At 35.4% G+C, this 26,963-nt stretch overlaps 1 protein-coding gene across 3 annotated transcripts in view; it reads left to right on the top strand.

The window, feature by feature from the left end:
- Nucleotides 1-26,963, top strand: part of LOC108733690 — a 268,094-nt gene that overhangs the window by 157,421 nt on the left and 83,710 nt on the right. For all 3 annotated transcript variants that reach the window (XM_018464969.2, XM_018464984.2, XM_018464977.2), the window contains one exon: nt 14,968-15,027. In XM_018464969.2, the coding sequence (XP_018320471.1) occupies nt 14,968-15,027 (60 nt within the window). The remainder of the gene's footprint in view (nt 1-14,967; nt 15,028-26,963) is intronic.

Below are 26,963 nucleotides of genomic sequence, written 5' to 3'. Positions count from 1 at the left end.
CAGTGTAAAAGACGCTGTCCAAATGCATTTGAATTGATAATGTCTTTTTATCTTGTCGATGATCCGGAATCGTATCGTGAAGGATAAGAAGGCCACATGAGTTCGACTTAGTCCACATACATGCACACGTTTGTGCATGCACATACATAGATAGAGCCCCAGTCGCAGTTGCTATCAGATATCGCGCTGCCTGAACCGCGTGTCTTGAAAGGTCAGATGGGCAGAAGACAACTGGACGGCTGCACAACGGGATGTCCACTTATTCCAATCGATTTACATAAAGTAAATCCGCAGTTAAGATCGAGATTTAACTACTGGTTATGTAATAATATCTGCACTAGAACAGTTCTTCACGATAGCGTGCTGCGGCTTAAGCTAAACCGGAATGCAACTTACGATTAGAATGTCGCACTTACAATAATCGATATTTCTTATATAATACTACATTATTTATTTTATTTATCGAAATTGTTTAATTCCCACATATCATTTGACCAATAAATTCAGCATCATCATCATCATTATCATCATTATAAGGTTGTCAGTCCTAAGACTGGTTGGACACGTACCTCCACTCTTTCCTATCCTGAGGTAATCTTCGCATTTCCCTAAAATCAGAACAACTATTTGCGAACAGTAATCTAATCTAGGTCTACCTCTACCCCTCCTAACTCCTGTTTCTGCCTGTAATATGTCTCTGACTAGACCTTCATGCCTGAGAAGGCGCCCTACCAACTTATCCCGTCTGTTTTTTATTGACTTCCATAGAGTCCTCTGTTCTTCTATTCTTTCTAATACCTCTTCGTTTCTAACCTTCTCTGTCCGGTATCCTCATCATTCGCCTTAAACTCCACATTTCGAACGCTTCTAAACTTTTCTTTTCCGCCGCGTCCACTGTCCATGTTTCGCACAAGTACAGCGCCGTGCTCCAAACAAAAATTACAATTGTTCATTAAACTTAAATACTTTTACTGTTTATTAACTCCAAATGTAAACAAAATTTTACTCATTTTCATGATCATGATTTAAAACGAGTAGCATTTGCACTATGTGTTCTTTTACTCATTCAATTCCAAATAATGATTTACATATTGCCTGCCTTTTTAGAACATTAAATGTCAGCATAGTTCGATGACATATAAAAGATACTAACTCGTAGAAATCTGTAATTTAAGACCAGTTTTAGTTTATGTTTCTTTTGCGCCAAAAGATTGTATTTTATTATATGCATACGTTTTCCTGACATTTGTAAGAATGGCAATAAAGCTAGTAATTTCTGTCCGATACTGATTCCGCTTAAAATATCAACTACATCGTATGAAATGTTTTTTCACTGTTTCTCTTTCTTACTTCTTAAATTACACTCCATTACAACGTTTTTTTATAGTCAAAGTGTAGGTACTATTTAAAATGGGAATTGATCAAGGAATATAGAAAAGGTTAGAAGTGTTTAAAATGTGGTGTTACTGGCGAATTATGGGTTTATTAAAGGGGCGCTTTGGAAGTCAATAAGAAATAGACGAGATAGGTTATTAGGATATAAATATTGTATAATTTGTCGAAAATTTTCTTGAAATTCCGAAAATATTTAGTTGTTATATATAGTACACAAAATCAGATATGTATGGTAAATTAAGATTACTTGATAATTACATTCAGCATGCAATAAAGGGTTGTTATTTTGTACATTTTCTGATGAAACGATCAAGTTGTCTTGTCCAAGGCGTACGTGGATGTATCTACATTGAATGCATAAACATCTGCCCGTCGCCCTCCCGTAAACAAACGGCATATTGCTCTTTATGAAAAGCGGTCGCATACAAAGAGGGCAAATGGATTATGACCGGAATTTGGATTGCAAAGCTCTGGCACATGTACAACTTACTACATACGTATACGTATATACGTACCAGTACGTGTACACTTATAATAGAAAAAGCTTTCGTGTTCAACTTTCGTAGCGAATGGCATATGGAAAATACAAATATTATAAGCCCAAACACACTGCGTTGTACCTACCATCCAGGTATGTATGTTGCATGTATGTATGTAGGAAGGTACAACTGCATTTCGATCGATATTTAAATGTATCTACGGGGTGGTTTTCAAAAAAATTACTTATTACAGTGATGAAGACGTAGAAACGCGGTTTATTCACATATAGAAGACGTGTTAAGTTTAGTGAAAGGGCAGGAAAACCTAATAGTTTTAGGAGACTTCAACGCAGGAATGGGAGGGAGATAGAATGATAAAAAGTCTTGATTTACAAAAGCTAAAATGTAAATGAGATCATCATTATCGTAGGGTTGACAATTATAAGACAGTTGAACAAGCACCTTCACCATTTCATATCCTAAGCTAACCTTTGCATTTTCTTGAATCCTAAACATCCCACATTCTTAATTATTTATGAACAGTAATCAAATCTAGATCTACCTCTACTGTTAACTACTATAATTATTTTCTCTTCATTGTTACACGTAAAGCTAAAATATTAACTTATCTTTCTTTGAGTAAATTCAATCTTACAATCCTGAGCTAATTTTCCCACTTCCCTAAAACTGTAACATCCCACATCCACATTGAATATGAATATAATAATGAATGAATATAATGATTAATTTGAACTGTGGTCCGAGACTTAAGTAGTCTGCACAAATGGGACACGCCTCTAAGTAAACAGACCCCTTGGTCAACGCTATTATTGTTGCTATGCACCCTTCAGGTACTCAGAGAAAGTCCGGCGTGACGTAGTTGGGGACTCGGACTTTCCCAACATTTGGTACCTACCTGAAGGGTATAATAAAGAGGCCCAAAGCTGTTTGCAACACAATTTGAACTTACATAGAATTACACGATATAGACATGATATACAGTTATATACAAAAAAAATACAAACTAAAATAACTATAAAAGGAATATACAAATATCGAACACATCAACACCGATCACTACCTGTAGGAACTTCTCTTAATTCCTGTTTCTGCTTTTAATATGTCTCTGACCAGCCCCTCATGCCTGAGAAGGTGTCCTACCATCTCATTTCGCCCATTTCTTATTGACTTCCTCAGGATAATAAAAGATTCGCAATGAAATGTCTTTGCATTAGTCTTCTTGTTCTTATCGTATATTTTTTTAACCGTGAAATGTCAGTATTTTAAATTCAAAAGCGATTCCATAAAGAGCGCTGTTACCTTTCGTGGCACGTTCTTTGTTCAGCTGATGGACTAGTTCACATTCTCACAGTCTTCTTTTCTTTCTATCTGATAAAAGCAAAAAGATCGTCATCGTTCGTCCTCTCTGCCGTTGCTCGCTGAGTTTGCTGCTGCGAGTGTTCACGTTTTGTTCGACGCGACCCAAATGCTGTAATAACAACCGAGTTCAGAATAATGGAGATTTATGGAACAAATTTGGCTTCGGCCGTGGCTTATAACAAATTAAAACCGACGCGCCGTCGCCGCGTCGGGCTTACTGTGTGCTTCAACGCGCCTTTGCAATAATAATAATAATAATACTATGACTATTTTGTTTTTTATCATTTTCTTTGTTAGGAGTTTTTACACCATAAAATGTGTACTAAAAATACAGAAATTACTTCATTACAATACTGTTAGTTATGTGAAGATTCTTTATGAACGATTATACGTAACTGTTCTTTAAGAACGATTTCATTTTTTTTTCTCTTTTATAGCACCTATACATAGAGGCATTTAAACATGGTGACCAATTTTCAAAAAGAACTGGAACTGTTACAGAATAAAGAAAATTTTCACTGTCTGCATTAGTACATATAGAAAATATGAGTCTTGTAAATACTATCAGAGAATAAGCATCAAGTTGACTAACTGAATTATCACTGTAAATGCATATTTAGGTAGTACCTACAGAAAATATAGATGTCACCAAGGCTAAATGTTCAAATATTTACTATTTAAATATTTAAAGAGTCTCCGTCTCTAATCGGGTTTCTCTGGTGGCGCTGAGAGAGACTGTCGAGAGACTGTCAAAAAACAGTTTAGCGTCTCAGGACGAGAGACTCGACTCGCTCATAGAGAGATTCTCATTTCGTATCCAGTCTTTCTACGAGGCACTCGAGCCTCTCAATTTTTCAGTTTTATTCATTCAGTCTCGCTGTGAGATACTCGAAACAATTGTTTCGTTCGAGTATTTCATACAGAGACTGTGAGAGATCCATAAAAACACCTAGGCAATAACTGAGAGACTCTGAAAGACTCTGAGAGACTGGAGAGAGACTGAAAATTATTGCCAAGGGTACAATTTGACATTTTTCGGTCAAAAATTATTGGTCCTACAGAATAGTTACTTTCCATTAAACAAACTCTGATCTTCTGGTCCTTATAAGTAATTTAGAAATTCGTAAAGGATTGTTAAACGCGTTTATCTAGACTACGGCGCTGTACGGATGAGGTGTGGTGGTGTTACAGACTTATTAGAAACAGAAACAGGAGCTAAGAGGAGGAGAGGTAGATCTAGACTAGGTTTTTGTTCCCAGGCAGTTATGGATGTAGGATGTTTTAATATTAGGATAATGCGAAGATTAGCTCAAGATAGGAAAGAGTGGAGGTAAGTGTCCAACTCGTTCTAGGACTGACGACCTCATGATGATGATGATATATAATATTTTTTAAAGCAAACAAACAATTACTTCGGCGCCTAGTGTTCCTATATAAAATCAAAGAAGCAATTGTAACGGTCATTAAAGCATTTTTCTGTTTGATTAGAACGCAATAATAGGTTACATTCCATGCTGTCAGAACAAATAGAATCTATTAACTTACACAATTATGGCTACTGCTAACTGCTTTAAATTGATGACCTCCTGCTTGATCTTTTATTTCATTTCTCACCAACATGAGAAAATAACATGTAATACCTACTTGTTGTAATGGGTTACATTAGTTATTTCTAGTAAATAAGTGAAAGTTGGTCATATACGGTTGTGTTCTTCAGATATTTGCATTTGGGGGTCACTAAATAGGCTCTGCAAGGAATGTACTACTGGATATGTGCCCTTAAGCTGCTTGGAAGTTTGTATTAAACTAATTGTTTGGGCGTGGAACTAAAATGTCACCGTTATTAGGGGGAAACGATAATGATACATAATTGGTAACGATTCTGGTACCAGTAGGTACATTCTAATAACTTTTTAAGCTGTATGACAAAAAGGGGGTTGAAATATAAGGGTGGTTTGTTTTTTGTTGATATTATACTTAACGGACAATTCAGAGGTAAGGCAAAACGTGAATCGAAAATAGAAATTACACATGTCTTTTTTATCACAATAGAAAATTCATAATTCAGTGAATGTGTGGAATATATTTTTTCAAATGTATTTATCTGAAAGTATCTCCAGCTTACCTGAAAACTGTTATGAACGAATTGAATTTTCAAAATCTTTTAAACAAAGCGTCATTGAAATGTTTAGTATATTACTTGATTATTTACTTTAAAAAATAGCTGTAGGCATTTATACGAATATTCTTATAAGTATCACAATTCTACGTAAATAGTATAGATTTCTCGATCCTTAATTCGATCACTAATGTACTAGTGTCCTAATCTTGTAGAGGAAAATATTCATCTGTTCTTTTGTTTATTTTAAGAGCTTTGGAAGTAAAAATATTAATTAAATAACGTCACTGTTTCCGTATGAAATTGGGTTGGGTCACTAGTTCAACATATGAGTATAACTTTTACTAACAATAATTTGTGGTTCCTATACCTACCTACTATTTTGACACTAGGCTATTTATCAACACGATTTCAGAAAGCTTTTTAAGTTGCCTGACGGTACCGAAAGTGAAATTATAAGCAGAAAATCCAACGGGATTAGTGCGGGCATACGTTCCAGAGCGATGAAAGTAAGACTTAAATTGTAATAAAAAATGACGGCGCGGGAGTGGATTTCAAACTTCAAAAAAACATGTGTTGTGGCAATGCTTCAACATCTAATTTTATAACCCATTTCAAAGATGACAGATTTACGTTTCAAGAAAAATTTGAGATTAAAACGGGCTGAGAAAATGAAATATGGACCGAAGAACAAACGTTTTTTATACTTGAGCCTTTTTTGTCATCATAATGCAATATCTTCAAAATGCCCAATCATTTTTAGGTGTGGAGGAAGTTTCAAAAACTGTGAGTAGTATTTGACTTTTTCAAAACTTATCATGTCAAGTGATCGTCTACAAAAAGGAAGTACATAACCCTTAGAATTAGTATAAAGCACCTTAACCTAATGTAATCAGAGCGCAAAAGTTCATTGGTTTGAGATATTATGAATTTGTAGAGGGTTGGAGTTAAATGCACTTTAAAATATATTTTATCATCAATTAATACAAAAACATTAGATGTTCGAGTCGATAACAGCGGCCTAACTTTAAAAAGAAGAGGACTAAAAACTTCTGCCGTTCAAAAGATTGGCCCATTTTTCCTTTCGGTATTATTTATCGTCGTCGTTTCCGGTACGCACTGGAGCAGTTAATGTAAGTTTAAATAATGGGTCTTTCTTCTTACTCTTCTTTTTCTCCTTCTCTTGCTCCTACTTCCCATTCCCCCTTTGTCTCCGTCGCGTAACGTCATCGTCGTTGTTGTTGATTTTTTTAGAGCCACAAAAAAGGAAGACACGACATAGGTAAAGCCTTAACGATAAAACTATAATACAATGGGTAAGATGCCTTCCCTTTCCTTCCATTACTGGTCCACTTTTATGTCGTCCTCATGCAACAGGGAAATAAGACAACAACATGTGTTTCGCGCATAACATTTGATACGGAAGACCGACATTAGCGACTTAAGTTAAGGCGTATGTGATCGCGTTCCCATTGGCGGGTATTATCATAATCTCCGCCTATCGAGGCTCCTCCGTCTCCAAAAAATTACTTGGCACTTACTCGTTTCGGACTCTTTCGTTCCTTCCAAAGCAGATGTAACATTACAGCCAAACAGATGCACAGTACGTACATGTATATATATGTATGTATTTATGTAAGTACATTAAAAGACACACGTACGTGACGTGTTACTTTACTTGGAACACACATCACACGTACATACACGGCGTGTACCTTCATGCACGTATGGCGAACATTGGTTTGCTATGGAGTAGTTGCTCGAATTGAGATGATTACGCTGTCAAGATGAAAGCTAGATCACCTTGACTTTGTCTGGTCTGTATGTGAACTGAATAGAATTTTGTTACGTACCCACCTTCCTTTATTTTCCGTCTCATCGAACGACAGACACACCATACACATGAGATTTAGTACAAGTTTATCGCGATTCATACATCTACTATGAGTTTAATCTTCAAATGCTCTTAAAGTTTCATCAATGTTGATAAGAGATAAATTGAAATACACGGTTATTTTAATATGAAATTTCAATGAGTTTCATGTTAGCCTCAATCATCCATTTGGATTGGATTTGTTGAAGTCTTTACAGCCACCAAGGTTCTTATGAAAAGAATTGATGGTATATTTATTAATCTTTCAGAAAGTTTGGTACAAATAACATAGGGCACCAATGAAATCCAATATTTATGGAATAATAACATAAAGAATCAAATCCAAGATCCAACTTTTTGTTGGTTGCTGTAGGTATAAATAGAATGTTTTTTTTTCTCCCATTATGCCTTTGATTCTTATAATAATATATATCTTGAATTAGGGATGAAATGGGAAACATATTATTAAAGTGATTGCACTAAATTGAATTAACCGATAATCTTAAAAATTGTCCTCTCTAATTTTTTCTACTTATATTAGTTTTTGGAAATTATATTCTTTGTTATCCATGTGTAGGAGGTACCTATACTCCATGTGTGTTAGACGTTTGTTTTTTTTTTGCGTGGTTTTTCTTTCTTCTGTTATACATCTTTGTGACAAGAAAATCATTCTTAAAACAATTCAGTTAGAGCAGTCGCACTTTTTGATCCTTTGGGATTCCTCAAATATCCGCTGTTCGAATGGAACGACGGAGGATCAAGGCACGATATAGTGTTATATGTAGCGGCAAGTTAAACAGTCCCGGTCCTGTAAGCTGATGTAAGCCAGATTAGGACCAAGATCCCTGGCGAATTTCGAAGTAATTACGATTAGGGCACCAACGTTATACATCCTATTTAGATTGGAATCGGTTTAATGCTGGCGACGATGCTAGTTCCTTGTTTCACATACACACGGATCTGACCATCTACATTTGCTTTTGTATTAAAAATTTTTGCATTAATTGAAGAAAATATCACAGAAATAGAAGTATATTAAAAACGCTTTTAAATTCTTTAGTAATGGTTTTTCTAGGTGCCTATCTGAAGATACATTCATTAACAATAACAAGAATGGGTAACTGAGGATGTCAAAATGCGTTACAGATAAATCGTTTTTATATTAATGAGCTTTCGGTTTTAGTATTTAATTTTTTATAATGTAGATAACGTAGTTTTACACAGTTACATCGGTACCTAATAGTTTTGTATGTCTTGCAGGTTACCTTGGGAGAAAGTTTATAGATGATAACGTTGTGTATGATAGGTCTATTGGACTTGAGGATTCCAGTAGTAGATTTTTCTTATTATTTGATGATTTAGGTAATATTTGAAAGTCTTCTGTACGGGGTACATATATAGGTCATGTATATTATGTCTATAAGAGGTAAATTAGGAAATTATACTCGTTTGTTCGATAACGTACGATGAGGATGGCGTGACGGTTGAAAATTTATTGGGTTTTCGTTTTATTTCTTAAGTGAGGTGGCAACGTTTCTTATCGTGGCTGACTTGATAAAAAGAACATAAAATTGATGTGATCGGACTTTTTAAGTCTGTCCGCCGTGCGTGTTTTTAACTAAATAGGCAAATGGACTGGCTGACTCTAAAGAAGTCGCGACCCGATGTTCAGTAGAAACTATAAATACCTAGTGACGTTAAAAACGATTCGATTTACGTATACCGTGTCAGCGTTGGTTAGTAGGTCCTAAAACGTTCTCTCCGTTAACTGGCGATATAAAATTTAAATGTATAAATATATATATATATATATATATGTAGGTATCTCTGATGGCTCCGTCTTAAATTATTATCAACCAAGTGAACAGCAAGAGAAATAAATTTGGTTTAAGTGGAGATGGTTGTACGAAGCTTGACTAAAATAGGGACTTTTCGATACTTTATGAGGACTTAGGCTGCACATTAAATCGAAGCTTTTATAGTCATTTGGAAAAATGGATGTAGATTTTGTTCATTTCAAACAACTTTATAGCCGTTTCATGCCAATACGATAAATCGGACCTTAGGGGGTATATCATTTCATCTACAATTAGATAGGTACTGTTTATAGGTATGCAGCTATTTATTTCATGATAACCGTTATTAAAATTGTGAAAATTCTATTCCCAAATATGAAATAAAGGTTACTCAAAATATGTACAATCCAAAGAAATATTGGAAAGTTTCAATGTATTTCATTAGTTCATTGTGAGCGTGGCATTTTGGAAATAATACGACTGTCTGATGCGAATTAATATAATAATATTCGATATGCAGATATTCCAAATCTTTGTCAGTCATTGTTGGTACCCTGCCTTAATGAGACAATAAATAAGTTAATTAATTATATTGGATGCTTCAGTGGAACACTTGTTGAAACTCAATGAAAAGATGGACAAGCGTGAGTAAGACTTGCGCCGTGAAGGATGAAAACAACCTCCGAATTACATTTGACAAATAATAATTTTAATTAGAATTAGAAATTATCGAAATGTTCGAATTTTTTTCTTTTAATACTTGTGCTGTTTGTTATTCGTACCTTGGAATGTTTTATTGAGTTAGAAACATGAATTTTTTTACGAGATTTTTACGGACAGACCGACGGACAACAAAATATGATCACATAAGGGTTCTGTTTTTTCATGTCGATTGAGGGAACCTTAAAAACGGTTTCTATTGTTCACAGCAATTACTTCTCTGCACAATGGCTTCTTCATGCAAATAAAATAGTTGACATTATTTTTCCATAACTACGATACTTCAAGAAACTGTGGACCATAAAAAACTTTTGTAACTTTGTTATATTAATTAATTTACAAAAGAGCTTAAATCTGCATTCGTTTCTGCACCAACATAACGACGTCTACATCTTGCAACATGCATTAAATATAACTAATAGTTGTAGTTACAGAAACTACGTTAACATTGCTATCGTAGTTGTTTGAAATGGTTCGAAGTTAAGAGTCGCGGAAGTGAACTATAATAGAAGAAATTGTTTCAGCATGTTTATAGTTCAGTTCTTTCAGCAACGTGACAAATTTGTTACAGCAATTAAATTCTTACGCTCGCATAACATTGCAGATATCCATGTACCTTTTGGACGAGTGTTTATTTCAACAAGCAACAATATTGTTTTTACCACTACTATACTGCTATAGGGAAGCACATAGAATTTCGATGGGTTTCTCTGGAGGAATGACCATTTTGGTAAAATACAGTGGATGGTCAATCGAAAGGGACAAATTGATAAAAGTCTAAAGGCCGTCGTCGTTGGAGTTGTTTAGTAATGTTTCGATAGTAAGAGTGATGAGCTTCTTCAAAGGTCCTCTTCCATCTCCGAGGCTGGATGTGGACTCCGCCACAAAGGGAGTCGGAAAATTAATTATTAATTATTTATTCGTGAGTTTGTACTGTCAATCGGATACGAATTCGACCTTCAGGCCCAGTTGATGTTCACCAAAGACTGTGGCATTTTAACCATTGCCTGGCATCCTCGTATGCGTCATATTTTTTCGCGAAACGACTTCGCATCTTCAGCGAGACTCTGCTAGCTCGGAAGTTTCTAATTAAACGGCCATTAAAAGTAATTATGAAGCGTGGAGCGTCTGAAATGAACGGACCAACGGAGCAACAGCAACAACAACAACAACCAACAACGGACTGTCAAGTTACTTAGTCTTGTTCGGTTCTGACCTGCGGAGTCACGATTTCAATGCACTTTATAATTAAACAAGTTCGCTAGCGTAATCTTTCCGAATGGTTCTTCTCCGTGGACTGTATGGGTCGATCCGGGACCCGCAAGCCAGCCGGTCACACACCAATTCACTCCCTCATTTAAACCTCATACAATTTTTAAATTCTCTTGAACAATCTTCAAACACAAATGCAATTTAAAGAGGATTGGATATTCGGAATTGATGACCGTTATCTTGGCCCAGGATTGACACTCATCCGAGTCCGTAGATGGAATTGCTTATTCATTGTTTCATCAGCTTCTTTGTTGGGCATCTTTGGGGAATCCCACGACTGAGTCTTCATGAGGGTTTTGGCCAATTAGGCCAGCGAAACTCCGGATATATAGCTGTATCCTGGTTCCTGTATCATGGCCACCACCCATCAGAATATAGAACCCATTTCAATAAATGTTGGCTATGAAAGCCTATATAATCTTTTTCAGAAGTGTTGTTGATGTACTGAACCATTATGAGGCATTTAAAGGAAAACAATTATACTATACAGGAGTTGAGGGGTAAGAGGTAGATCTAGGCAACTACCACTTACTGTTCACAAATAGATGCGTGTCCAACCACAGTTTTTTGGGTAGTACAATTAAAAAGTTAATTCCATGAGAGGCCTTTTTCTCATTGTTGTCAATAAAATGGTTTTGACTATAGATTAGTAGATATAAAAGTTATAGTCATTTCACTGTAAATGAAAATTTGGTCGAACTACTTCAAAAGTTCAAAACGAGTGACTCTTCTTGATGCTTAATCGGACTCTACGACCTGTCTACTGATATCTTCGTGCTATTTTTTCTGAACTAGTGTGCTCTTAAACAAACAGGGAGATTAGATCTGTGTGTTCCCCAGTTGAAGAGAGACGACATGATAACCGGGGACTCGGGCTAGCTTTATTAGGTAACGTGTTCGCATTATACATACGTTTATTGCATTAAGAGCATCGAGCCGCCAACGATCATAGCCATCTATGATACGCTCTCGACACGAACCAATGTCACTGTCGCGAACAATTGCCTGGTATAGAAATAAATTGATGTTCGGCTCTCATTGTTCATGTTTACGCTTTTAATTGTTGGCGACCGAGTGTTGCCGAGTTCATTGTTTAGATACCGTGGCTCATTGTCCAGCCGTGTTTTGGATGCTTCAGCAGCTCCTTCCTCATGTCATTTGTATTATTGGGAATGTGATGGCGTCAGTTTATCGTTGATAGAAGCATAAACGGCATATATGCTAAATGTTTAAAAAATTTCAGATTGCAGGAATATTTTTATACTAAAATTTGTTATGCAGTATTTAAGAATGATAATGAATTTTTTAAAAGATTTTAAATTGGGGAAGCTGGAATTTTACTTTCAATAAATTTCATTTGTGTCTTAACTATAAATTAATGAATGAATTAATAAACAATAGCGATTACAGTTCCAGTGAAAATAAATAGCCATTGAATGAAGTTTAGCTTACATTAGAAATGTTTCAACAAAAGAAGAATGTTCCACGGCTTTATGTGGGAAAGGAACAATTTATCTTAATTTTTATTAAATCATCCTAAATCTCTTCGTACCCTGATTTTCAATTCTTCTGACCTTTTTTTTAATTAAACGTAAACAGTAACTTCTTCGGAACATAAAAAGAGAGAGACAGTAACAGACATGCGTGAGGATATGAGAGAAAGAAAGATAGACACCAGTTAATATAATACGTAGTTGTAATAATTCAGCCAATGTTTTAATTGCTGAAGTATGCGCAAAATGTTGAAACGGGAATCTGAAACTTTTTATTTTAATTAAATAGTTTTCATTTTACACTGTAGGTAGGTATATCAGTTTATACCAAATACGTACGTGTCAGTATGTTCGAGTCATTGAAAAAGTAGGCTCGTATTTGTTTTCGTGGAATAACAGCACAACTGGTGCTCTTTAATTGGTATTGAACATTTCAATTAAAAAAAGTTGGTGCCTCAATGAATCTTTGAATTATTTTGTGTCTATATATAAAAACCAGCGTCATGGGTATACATAAATAATGCTAGATGAGAATGTCCTTTTTAAAGCAGGTTGTTGGTTTTGGGGATTATTTTAATTAATTAATTACTGAAATGTACAAAAACTTTCGTATGCCGATGCATCCGCAGCAACATCAAAATATTGTCTACAGAATGCGGAAAAACGTGGTCGTTTTGTGTGTTCGAGGTTTTTCAATATTCATTTCAGATTTATTAAAGAAAAATCCTGGGAATGATAATTAGAAATCGGAATCTGCATCCTGTGAAAAGAGAAATCGTACGTATGTTGCGGAACTTTTTTAATTCCGAAAACGTCGTTTCCAAAGATACGAATTTTCAGGCAGAATTGCATTCGTCTTGACGGAACTCATTCCGCTATATCATTTCTCATTAGCGGAATTCATACATGCATGTGCATATATATGTAGATGCACACATATATCTCTACGAACGAGTTGCACACAAGTGCTTGGAGGCATCTAGCGGAGGAAATCTCGTTTGCCTTCTTTTTGCTTCAACAACGAACGAACGAACGAACGAACGAACGAACGTAACGATAAAATGTGACTCTGTCTTTCGCTTAGTACCCGAAGCTATAACGTCGGGTTTTATTAAACCTGGCGTGCGCCGCCATATACCCATTCCCGTACCCGTTTCGGTAGTCGTAATAGACGAAAAGTTCCAGGGAAAAGCAAATTACAATATATGTATTTTCATATCTCATCGTCAGAAATATTCTCAGAAAATACACGAGTCTGTAGAAAAGCATCAGCTCGCGCTCTATTACCTACAGCACCACGCTCACAATATTAGCTACGCTAAACATTTGAAATAACGATATTTAAATCCATCTACACGTTTATATCTTCTACTTAGTTTGTAAGTGAAAATGTAGGGGATGTTGTTTCAATTTTTTAAAAATCAAAAATAAATGCATAGTCAATTGTGACTTTTTTTGATATTTATTAGTCTTGCGAAAGGAAAACAGCTAAACTAAAAATTGAAATGGTATTGGGACAACTTTTTGAACATGATTTTGACTGGCTAATTGTATTTTCGTCGATTTATTGTTGTTCCTTCTCGTAACAAATTACTATCTTCCAGCATGTCCTTCTTCATCATAAGGTCGTCAGATTGGTTGGACACGCACCTCCACTCCTTCCTAATCTGAGCTAATCTTCTCATTTCCCTAAAACTAGAACAACCCATATCCTTCTTCTACCTCTAATACGTCTCTAGCTAGACCTTCATGCCTGAGAAGTGTCCTACCAATCTATCTCACTTATTTTGTATTGACTTCCATAGAGTCCTCTGGTCTTCTATTCTTTCTAATACCTCTTCGTTTCTAACCTTCTTTTCCAGCATGTCCTTATCCTAAGAAATTGTTTCAATGCGTAATTCATAAAGCACTGCATTTTGGTAAAACATTCCTTGAAGATATGTTTCTCATTTAATTGCCTAACCGAAATCTTCAATTAAAAAGTGATTTTAACATACTCCATTTGAATAGAAGTACACCAGGTTGCATATACGTATATATATATTGTATTGCATTGTTGGTAGCATATGTACATCATGAAAATGTCGCCGAAATTAAAGTGTAATTGCTGAGCCCTTCTATTTCTAGTCAGCTAGTGTATACACATAATACATGCTTCTATACCGAATAATATTTAAATTTGTAAAATTAGAATCTCCAAGAGGAGACGATGCAGTCGCCTTGAGCGCCTGGAGCATACATGCTACGGCTGGCGCTAACACGGGGTGGCTGTCTCCGTTCTTGTTTCCCCTTTTGGTATTCGGAGCTGGCCGCAGTGCCGTTATGTTTCCAGGAAAATGAAGACCGGCGCGTTATTGAAATGCAAACTTTAATGAAGTTTTTAATCCGTCCTAGAGCGTACTAGAGATTAATGTTTGATTTTGTTCTTTCCTTTTTGCAGTTCTCGAACGACGGCCCGAACGGCGAATCCATGTGCCTCCAGGGACCGGATTGTTTCATGGTAAGTATTCCAGAATTAATGATGCTTATATAATGACGGATGAATATTCTTGCAACTGATCAACCGTTCTAATTAAAAAGCTTTATCCTCAAGATGTTTACTTCTTTCAAACTTCCATCGTTAAATTTAACTTTTAGCAACTAATAAGTATAAGTATGTAAGTTTTGCTCGATCGAATCGAATGACTGCTGATACGAACACGAACCGTTATAAAAAATTTAAAATATGCATATTGAAACGCATAATTTCAAAGGAACGGTAGGTACCGTTGCAGGTTGATTCCTTCAGGAATAATTTACATAAGTTACACGTTCATTTCATAGAACAGGGTTACTTTGTTAAAATTTAAGTTTATGATGTGATGTCTTAATATTCTTCCATGTTGTTAATTATTTATAAGAGGTAGTAATACATCTACGTGATGTAATTTCGAAGCTTGATAATATACAAGGGTGGTCTTATTTGATAGTGTATGTAGGTACATATTTACGTAATGATGGTGTTTTGTAGGAGAAGCTAATAAATAACTAGTTTCATGCAATGGTAATGTAGGTACCTACACCAAAATCAAAGTATGGGGTTTTCGGAATGTCATTTCGTTTTTTTTGTAAAAATGAAAGACAGTTTTCATATAATAAACAAATACTTTATTAAATTATATATTGACCGTTCTGGTCCAACACCTTTTGCCATCTTTCTGGTAGTAGCATAATTCCACGCTCATAAAATTTTTGGTCTTTGCTGGCAAAAAACTGATCGAGGAGGTTTTTGACCTCCTCATTTGAGGTGAAGGTTTTACCGTCTAAAAAATTTTGGAGTGACCGGAACAAATAATAATCCGATGGTGCCAGGTCTGGAGAATATGGTGGGTGTAGCATTGTATCCCATTCAAGCTGTAAAAGCTTTTGGCGAGTGACCAAACTTGTGTGAGGTCTCGCGTTGTCTTGGTGAAACACTACACCTTTCCTGTTGATTAGTTCTGACCTTTTCTGTTGAAGTGCATCATTCAGTTTGTCCAGCTGATGACAGTAGACTTCCGAATTAATCGTTGTGTTATCCGGTAAAAGCTCAAAAAAAACGATTCCTTTAAAATCCCACCAAACAGACAGCATCACCTTTTTTTGGTGAATATCGGCTTTGGAAATGGTTTGAGCCGGTTCATCTTTTTTGCTCCATGACCTCTTGCGTTTGACGTTGTTGTATACAACCCATTTTTCGTCCCCAGTGATGATGCGCTTCAAAAACGGATCATTTTCGTGACGTTTGAGAAGCGAATCGCAGACGTCAATGCGGCGACACAGATTTCTCTCTGTGAGAACATGGGGAACCCATACATCGAGCTTCGAGGATAATCCCAGGCCTTTCAAGTGGTCATAAACTGTTGAATTTGATAAATTTAACCTCAATCCGATCTCACGTGTTGTTATTCGCCGGTTCACATCAACTAATGCCTTTATCGCGTCTTTATCAGCTTCAACCGGCCTTCCCGAACGTGGTGCATCTTCGACATCAAAATTGCCGGATCGAAATTTAGCGAACCAGTTCTGGCACTGGCGTACTGTCAACACACCTTCTCCATACACATCAGTCAATTTCTTTCTGGCTTGAACAGCATTTTTACCCTTTCTGTAGTAAAACAGTAAGATATGTCGAAAATGCTGCTTATCGCTCTCCATATTTAAAAGGGCACCAACCAAAAACTACTGCGTAGAATTAATTGGAATTTTTCACACACAAGCCTTGCTATATGAGCTCTCAAAGCATATAAAAATTATACGGCTTAAATGTGAAGTTGGGTGCAAAAGAATACAATTAAATCCTCTGTCGGGGAAAAACGAAATGACTTTCCGAACAACCCAATAGATTCTTCGAATATTGCATCATCTGGCTGTTTTCGTATTTAGTGTGACCGAACAGATGATTCTCGTACTGTATTTTTAATTAATAGGGAGTCGACGCAATCGACTACGGTAGTGTTGAGATAAAAGAATGTCCCATCAGTACTACAAAAGTAGGTACGTTACATCTTGTAGTATAAAGTATCGTATCAGTAAAAGAGAGAAAGAAGTAAGTAGTAAGTAATCGGGCTGTGGTAGGCAGCATCATCGCCCGGCAGCAGTCGACCTTAACGGTCAAGCCTAAAGTCACAAAAACCCGATCCGATTGTGCTCACAGGTTGACAAGAAAACGTGGTCCCGCGACCGTGAATAATTTCCAAATAAAAAAAAAAGACGAGCGCAGAACTCTCTATATAGATAGCTCGTTGTTGTTGTTGTTGTTGTATACTTATTCTTTCTGACTACGAGAACCGTAGAGCAAGCGAACGCGATCATGAACCGTTGAAGATGGTCGTAATTTTCACCTCTGCTGGCTTCGTTAATGATTTTTCTGTTCTTGAGCTAATGTTTTCTTCGGACGATCGTCGTCGAGGTCGTTGTGGTCGTTCGTGTCGTTTTATTTTTCCGAATTCCCATTTTCTACGGAACGCAAGAATGAGACAGAACGACGAAAGGTGGCCGGAGTAATCGAAGGTGCAATTTGTCGGTCTACCTCGACGATTTTGCTATAATCACCGATTGGAAAAATAATCACCTAGTTCGTTCCAAAAATAATACGTCTCCAAGACCGCACGTTTTACGAAGGGCAGCCAATATGAAGGTTTATCATGCAGAGAACGCGGAGTAATTTAAAAGCCAAAAACCAGAACGAATTTTTATTTTGCTACATCTAACCTACGCTAATTTGTTGTGTTAATAATCCGTGAGAGGTGCATATGAATTTGACTAGTTCGAACAAAATTGAAATTTCATACTCGATTTGTTACGCATTTATATAGGAACAAACAAATTAATTTTTAATTCGCTTTATTTGTGAGCGCTCAGTATATTATTTGAGTTTAAGATGACAAACTAAAGTGCAATCTGGTGACCTAGCGGTCCATTTCAAATAAGTACCTATTATGATGAAAGCCAGTTTTATTCGAACAATAGACATTGTAAACACAATTTACCTGTGACTGTTATATGTTATATTATTGCAGTTCCCGCCTAAACGTCGTCAGCCGGACATTTCCACCGTACCTTTCCCTTTCGTTTGAGTCCTTAACATTTGAAAAAACGTTTCGAAGACACCTATTTTCGTCACCCTCAACTGACAAACAATCAAAAGTAAATTAAATCGTGACCTAGCAGTCAATAAATTCGTTCTTCTGGCGTCCATGACCGATTGTGGTTGTCATTTCGATCTATAGAAATTATGTGCGTTGTTCAACTTTGTCTGTATCCATGCAGACGTGAAAGTTAGTGGTGGCTATTCAGGTGAAGTCTCTTGACTTATTTTCTGAATAGTTTCGAAATTTATTCCTTTAAAATTATTGTGTCTGCTTAAACAGCTTTCTAAAGGTTTAAATAGGCCTTGTAACATCCTTAATATAAGTAATAAGTGTTCGAGTTAAGAGGTAGGCGCGTGGCCGTCATGCCTCTGCTAGTGCGTGAGGGTTACCATGGCACAGTAACATCAGCTGCAAATTTATAGGTCTACCGCTCTGGAAAAGGGAAGAAATTGGAGCAGTCTACTGCACCTGCATGCACTTTTTTGTATGTGCACCCTGGTTGTTGTATTTGCGGTGTTTTTACTTGAGTTTTCAATTATTTATCATTTATTCTTGAGACGCACCGCTACTGTTGAAAGTGTGAGAATTATATATTTTTGTTCTGTTGCTTTCCTGTAAAATTGCACCTGCTCTGTTAATGTACTTTTACTTATTATTGATTTTCAAGTTCCCGATACAATGAACATGATATATACCTATTAAAAAAGAATTAAAAAGGGATCAGGAATAAATAATGTATCCATTTTTTATCGAATTCAGCTTGAAAAAAGTTTATTTAATTTGTTGCAAGCGAAATTAGAAACTGGAAATATAATAATTTCGAAATTTGAACAAAACAAAATTGCATAATAGAAACCAAGAAGATGGTGTGAGCAAACGTACACAATTCATTCTACACTAAAAAGTAGATATGACAAGAAATTATTTTAATTGACAAATTGCCTTAAATTGATAGTAGAAATTAAGGAACATTGATTGATATAAATAAACTGGTAATTTGTTTCTTAAGTGGAAAGAGACTCTTTTTTGTCATTTTATCTGATAGTTAAAGTAACACAAAAATGTGTTATTTATAAGAAAAAGCACATTGTATTCTATTATTTTCGAAGTAGGTACATGAAGTGCACTTTTGTTGAACATCAGTCATTTTTATTGCCCATTTTATGTGACTTAATAGTTTTATCATTTTAAATTTTTGCGGAAATTTCATTCCACTTGAGCAGGTTCACTTGGAAAACAAAACATTTCCTTAAAAATCTCAACTCATATACATAAATATGTACTTTGTTGGGTAAATACATCCGCCGGAATACAGTCGAGCTGCATTAAATGTAGGAAGTTTTACTACGTTTCAAGTCGCTAAAACGGGACAATCTACGTTCGCGTGTTCCATAAAACATTCGGAAGTTTCGCCACATCCCCATAAACCTTTCCGAGACTGGGCATTACAACTCCTCCTCCCTTTTACTACTCGCAAAAGCTCTAGCTTGCTTACGTTAGTTTCGTCCTAACGTGGAGTTAGCGCAGACAGTCCAACGATTCACAATGTACTTTTTGTAGGCTATAAAATGCATCTAAAGGTTTAAACTAAAAATATTTTCAAGCTTCAATAGTTTCTTTGTCAGGTCACTAAGTGCTTATAAGAGAAATATCAAATAACGCAAGTATCTCAATAGAATTTATAAAAACCCTCTGAAGCTTTCGAAGTTTCGATTAATAAATGATGTGTGATGTTTATTGTACTAAATAACATTAACTTGTTTGAAATTTAAAATTGCTTGTTTATTTTTCATCTCCTAAAACAATTTCGAAGCCAATTATTGCCGCAATTAACAACTTATTACAAATATGAAGCATTTTGACAATTAATAGTGGTTAATATCAAATATTAATGTGAAAATTCATTTTCAATTTTTTACCCACTATAAACTACCTCAAGTTAAGGAGGGAAAAATGTTTCAGTTGTTAGATATTCAAATTTTCCCTCATTTACCTGAGATAGTTTATAGTGGGTAAAAAATTGAAAATGAATTTTCACATTAATATTTAAAATGGATTAGATAATAATCGAATTAATTTAATCTATGTACCTCATCAAAAGCTAATCGTATTTGGGGAGAATTAAGAATTTCATAAATTTTCAACAAGGGGTTGTTGTCTGTGACTCTATTTTAGCCACTCTTTCCACATGATCTTCCATAGCTGTATCGTTCAACACCCTCTAGAACAACTTGGTCTTTTAAACCTTTGGAATTAATGCTTCATAAAAAAAGCTGATTGAAGGCTTTTTGGTAATAGTTAATTGTTAGGATAACTATTTTCCAAGAGTAGCACGTATGGATTCTCTGTGATAATTCTTTGTACATTTTCGTAAATTACATCTCGAAAATATCAATTAATGTGTGTAACGACTAACAGTTGTGGCAGTTTCTACTACCTATATCAATTGAAATGGCAAATAAATTGGAACAGATTGTTTCGTTATCGTACCATCTCGTCAGTAGCAGTAGAAATCAAGCAAGTTAATGTTCTAATTGTGCTATAAGTTGTAATTTCACCGCTCGAAGGAGCAAGTCTCTTTGATTGTTGATGTCGTCGTGATTGGTCTTACAGCTATCTGCGCGTTTCTCTCATTCCCATTCTGTTTCCCCAATCAATCTGACTGATTGATACTATGTCGATCTTCAACGTTGGCATCTTAGTCTACAGAACGTTGCATTTTTTATGTATTTTACGTGGAAAACGCTCTCAAGTACGAACTTAAAAACATCAGGATGTGGGATTGCCATTTTCAGTTCTCTCTTTTTTAAACAAAATCATCATCATCATAAGGTCGTCAGTCTTAAGACTGGTTGGACACGCTCCTCCACTCTTTCCTATCGTGAGCTAATCTTCGCATTTCCCTAATACTAGAACAACCCATATCCTTAACTATTTGCGAACAGTAATCTAATCTAGATCTACCTCTACCCCTCCTAACTCCCGTTTTTGCCTCTAATATGTCTCTGACTAGATAGACTAGGTCTCACCAACCTATCTCGCCTTTTTCTTATTCACTTCCATAGAGTCCTCTGTTCTCCTATTCTTTTTAATATCTCTTCATTTCTAACCTTCTCTATCCTCGGTATCCTCATCATTCGCCTGTAACACCACATTTCAAACGCTTCTAACTTTTTCCTTTCCGAAATAAAAGATTCACTGGTTAAAAGAACCTTGTAAAATCGAATTATCGATAGATAATAATATATACCTTGTGCTCCGGAAACTGTAAACAGCGACTGCTTTTTGTTTGAGTGTTTAGTCAGTTAAGTTTCACATTAGCGCAATTCATTTTCTTTTAGGTGGTACTTATTTAAATGTTTTTTTCTATTAAATTTTGCCATGAATATACGCATTGATGTCTTTTCTCACGCAGCCACATAAAGCAAATAATAAATGACATTCATTGCTATCATATGCATTTAATGGTCGATTGTATCTTCAGCACATAATGCATTATAAATGCAATTTAAAGCTAGCACGAAATGTAGTTAAAACAAAAGCAATATCACCATTAACCTCACCCACATTCACTCCAATCGTGTACGTTCTCTACCATTTTGTCTCATTGATTTTGTAGCCTGGTAAAAAGCTTCGATCACTGCAAACATTCGTGGTAGATGTGTACGAATCATAATCAAATTCTTTCTTCGTACATTTTCGATTTCCTTAAGGAGCTGACACAGAGATGAAAAGCTCTTGATTTTTGAGGGCAATATCTTTCATTAGGTCAGCAAAACTTAAGAGTACCGTATGAACTTTGAAGTGTTCCTTGAAAAGCTGCATGAGGTCACTTCTGATCCTTCAGCAGCGAACTAACTCGAGAATTAATAAATCCTAACATTTTAACTTTAACAATTACAAAAATAACTACTTACTTCACTTCAAAATAATTGAAATATTAATGTAAAAAAAAAAATGTAAATTCTATCTACAACAAATTACCTCAAATTAATGAAAAAAAATTGTTTGCTGTTGTAAAACCCTCGCCGGGAAACGAACCCGGGCTTAGTGGTCAGACCGTTGATTCGTAATGTCAAAAGACCCAGGTTCGATTCCCGGCAAGGCTGTGACAGCAGCAACAATTTTTCATCAATAATTTGAAGTAATTTGTAGTGGATAAAATATTAAATATTAACAAGTTTCTTAAAGTATCTCATTTTACTGAAATAGAGAGAAAGTAACTACAAACGACATTCTTTATCAAAAATTAACACCCATTTAATGTTCCATGCATAGATTTCGTAGTAATTTCGTAAGTTTTTTGTTCATTATTCACACTGAAAAAGTGGTACCCACGTGCATCACAGCACACCTTAATCGTACTCTGATTACATTATGTTTCTCACAATGAACAATATGAATTTCCATTTTTCGTTTAAGCTAAATGCTTTATTCGCGTTCCCAATTTCATGATACTGACCCTAGTAATCGTCACTCACAGTAGAAAAAGATCCATTCACCATCCCACATTCGTTAATCTAAGGAATGGTTTTCGTGGGCGTTTTTCAACGTAAACACACATCCTTTATAAATAATCGATGTATCCATTGTATGTGGCGATATCATATTACTTGAAAAATTGCTATTCGTTTCCCATATTCGGGCAATATTGGAATTTTAGATAACGCGTTGTATTGTAAGTAGTAATTAAGTACCGTGTTTATAATTATGCTTATATATTATCTTAACACCTATTACTATGCGATACATCATGACAGTTTTATGTTTGTTTTGTTTGCGATAAAGAACTTTTAAATATATTGACGAAACATCTAACAAAATCTTCCAAACGAGAATTTAATGTAGTTCTAGGAAGTAATCGTTATTTATTCGTTTAGCACCTTTCAACGACTGTCATCAATAACGATAATTTATTTTAAGCCCGCGGACACGATAGGCCGGAATTATTGTTCTGCTTTTTTCCAGCTTTCCATTTCTACAATAGCGAATCAAAAATCAATACTCGAGATTTTCGAATAAAATAGGCGCGGTTTCAAAAATATAAAAATATTGGAAAAATTGCCGCATGTAATTGTTTACTTTATGGGTTGCGNAAGTTTATAAAGTTCTCTTACAAAAATTATTCGATTAATGCTGAATTTTGTCAATGCATGTTTTTTGCACTCACTTTATAGTGACGAGTATGGTAATTTTTCTAAGATTTTTCTTTCCGTGTACCTTCAGCCATCTTTCATACAATGAAACTGAAAGATTTGTTGAAGAGGCTCTGAAAGTTCGGTTAGTTTAATGACAGTTTTCAGAGAAGTAAGTGATATTTTCAGATAGATAGGGTATGAAAAGAGAAAAAGCCGACAACGAAAGAGCGTAGGAAGTTCAGAGATAGTTTCAAGCATTAGGGATCTGTAGTTATTTTTATTAAGATTGTTTGTCTATTACAAAGTCAGCAATTTTGCTTTGTTTTTACTAAGAACGTAAGTAAGCAGAGTAAGTAAATTCGATATAGGTATATACGTATCAGCTTCGGAGTCAAAAGTCGTTGTAATAATAATCGTATCGTGTGGGATAGGATCTTTTGAATCGAACATCGATGACATGATAGCTGCAACGCTCTCGTTACTGTTCACGTTTTACCGTACGTACGAGTATGCAGTAGCTAGGTAGTAGTTATTGTGCAATTTCGAGTGCAGACCGGACCTGAAGCAATCGACATTCGAATATAACGAGTCAGCTAAACCGTATTTTGCGTCAGCGATAACCGTAGCAAAGGAAGTGCACAATTCAGGATAGGGACTGTGATAGTAGTAATATTATTAGACACAATGATAAAGTTCGATACTACGTAATTTAATTGCAACTAACAGAATTCGAATTGATATTGAATTATAATGTGTTGTTATATTATTATTTATAATATTGGTAGAGGACACAAATAGATGTACGAAAATGTTACTATTATCACCTCGTGTATTCCGTAAAAACAAAAATTATAATAGTAACATAATCTATGCTCTAAAAAATCTTCTCGACAATGGTTATGTTTTAAAGTGGAGCGAAATTGTACTAGAAGCTAAGTAATATTCGTAATGAAATGTGTTATTGAACACTAGGTATATTAAATTCAGACGTTTATTATCTGTAATAAACAATCAAAAGAATTGTTAGTTATGAAAAAATGGTATTAGAAACCTTACAACATCATCATAAGGTCAGTCCTAAGACTGGTTGGACACGCACCTCAATTCCTTCATATTCTGAGCTAATCTTCACATTTCCCTAAAACTAGAACAACCCATATTCTTAACTATTTACGAACAGTAATCTAATCTATGTCTACCTCTACTCCTCCTAACTCTAGTGTCTGCCTCTAATATGTCTTTGACTAGACCTTCATGCTTGATAAGGTGTCCTTCTAACCTATCTCACCTTTTTCTTGTTGACTTCCATAGAGTCCTCTGTTCTCTTACTCTTTCCAATACCTCTTCATTTCTAACCTTCTCTATCCACGGTATCTTCATCATTCGCATGTAACACCACATTTCGAACGCTTCCAACCTTTCCTTTTCTGCCGCGCCCACTACCCATGTTTCGCATCCGTACAGTGCCGTGCTCTAAACATACACCTTTAACAACCGTTTTCGAATTTCTAAATTAACCGTTCGCGAGCATAGAAGTGACTTCTTTTTATTAAAGGCGACACGACCCTGCGCTATCCTCTGCTTTATATCCCTACTACTCCTTCCGTCCTGACTTATCTGACTTCCTTTATACCTAAAATCGGCCACTTCTTCTAATTTTTCGTCTCTTATCTTTATATTCGCTCTTTCCCTTCCCTACTTACATAATTTAAATAATCGTAACACGTAATCAATGTGGCCTATACAAAAAATATATGTGTATGTATACAATATAGGTACATATCTTAACGTAACAAAACGAATCTATTGTAAGAAGCTATTTTTGTAGAAATTATTTTCAAATTTGTCGTAATCCATCTACAACAGCAGAGAACAGTATTTTTTTCAATATTATAGAAAATTCATGTTGTAAACGATATTGATTAATAAGTTTCAATTCAAAATGCTTCAGACTTGCGTAAATTGTAATTTAGTTTCAATTATTTGAAGAACGAAATATTTAAAATGCAATTTACAACGCACTTTATTGTGTGAAAATAGTAAGAATTGAGATCGATTGCTTTCTATTAGAAAAACGTCTTTTGTAAGATATTTCATATCAAAAGCAATTATATCGATACGATTGCAGTATATAATACATTTGCAATATTTATTTCTTGTTCATGTTTGTGAATAATTACGCAAGTCAAATAAACGAGCATTTTTGCAAAAACTAAACCAAAAATCACCAAAACATGTAGGTACTTCTCGGAATAATGCAATTAAAGGTTTAATTCAGCTATGATTTTTGCAGTTTTATATGCAAATTTATATATGCCCCTATGTATATCTGTTCACATTTTCAATGCTCTATTTCGCTGTGAGCTAGAATTAAAGTAAAACTCCTTCAACTGGAGGTTTAATTTAAAGTGGAACGATAGAACCGCACGAAATACCTTCATGCACGAATAAAAACGCGACAATAGCATAAGTGGTTTGATATTTAGTCCCAGCAAATACTTATACATATCAAGAATATTGATTCTCACAAAAAATAGCAAACAACTAATTGTACGAATCAGATCTGCAAAATTTGAATTTAGTGAACTGTTAAAAAATAACATTAATCGTTTTTAAAACCATCGAACCGTGAGTCCCGCTAAAAAATGTTTAATTTTTATCTGATTTTTTTATTTTTGGTAGTTGTTATATTTCACTCCTAGATTTTAACAAATTAGATTTTGCATATCTGTTTAGTCCAATTAGTTATTTACTATTTTTTGTAAATAACTAGCTCGTTTCACGCTGTAACTTCCGATACGCTTCCTGTTTCAAGGAAAAAACATTTTATTGTAGAGGTGCATTGGATAGTGCTTCTGCTAGGTACCAGATAAATCGGTACAGTTCGACTATAGGTACTGATGTATTCTTGTTCACGAGAACTATATCGAAATAACAAATAATTTAGATATCCCATCTTAAGTACCAATTTTCATTTGGAAGGTTTTTGTTATACTAAATAAATTATTATTGATATGTTGGTTTTTCTTTTTTCCTGGTAGATAGAACTGCACGGCACTGCCGCGTTCTCGGCATCATTATGCGGCACCCGGCCGGATCCTAAAAAAAGTGCCGGCCCATCTCTATTTTATTGTCTAGAATTCTGACAGTTAATTTTTTTGAATCTACTCCGTATATTTTCTTCGTTTCCCATTCGTTGTTTCCGATGCGATCTAGTTGACGAGCAAAGCCACCGCGACGGGACGGGATGCACGAGTACAGAAGGGAACCGAAGAAGAATGAAGTGGATGTGTACGATAGAGGTCGCGGCACTCGTAGCTATCTCGATCCCCGCCGGACACGAACTTCATTTCTCAGTCCCATTTATTCGTAATCGCAGAAATTCCTGCCATTCTTATCTTACGCGATAAAACACTTTATCTGATACACGGTTACGATACACTAGATTGCTTTTAAAGCTAGGAGCTGGACATTTTTTAACGCCAGAGCCTTTGGGGGTTCTCGGTTGCCGATGCCGCGCAAGACGCTCCAAGAACGATTCATTCTTCTTGATTTATCATACGGGCTCGTAAACAGTGCGAGAAACCCCACGAACCAACGTCAATTATTTATTTTACTAACACAACCGTCATGCTTTGTTGCTGCTAAACATTACACTTTTTCGCACTTAAAATAATGATACAAGT

The sequence above is a fragment of the Agrilus planipennis genome, unplaced genomic scaffold (genome assembly GCF_000699045.2).
Source record: "Agrilus planipennis isolate EAB-ADULT unplaced genomic scaffold, Apla_2.0 scaffold1, whole genome shotgun sequence".
Lineage (NCBI taxonomy): Eukaryota > Metazoa > Arthropoda > Insecta > Coleoptera > Buprestidae > Agrilus > Agrilus planipennis.
This window is presented reverse-complemented; position numbering and strand designations above follow the sequence as displayed.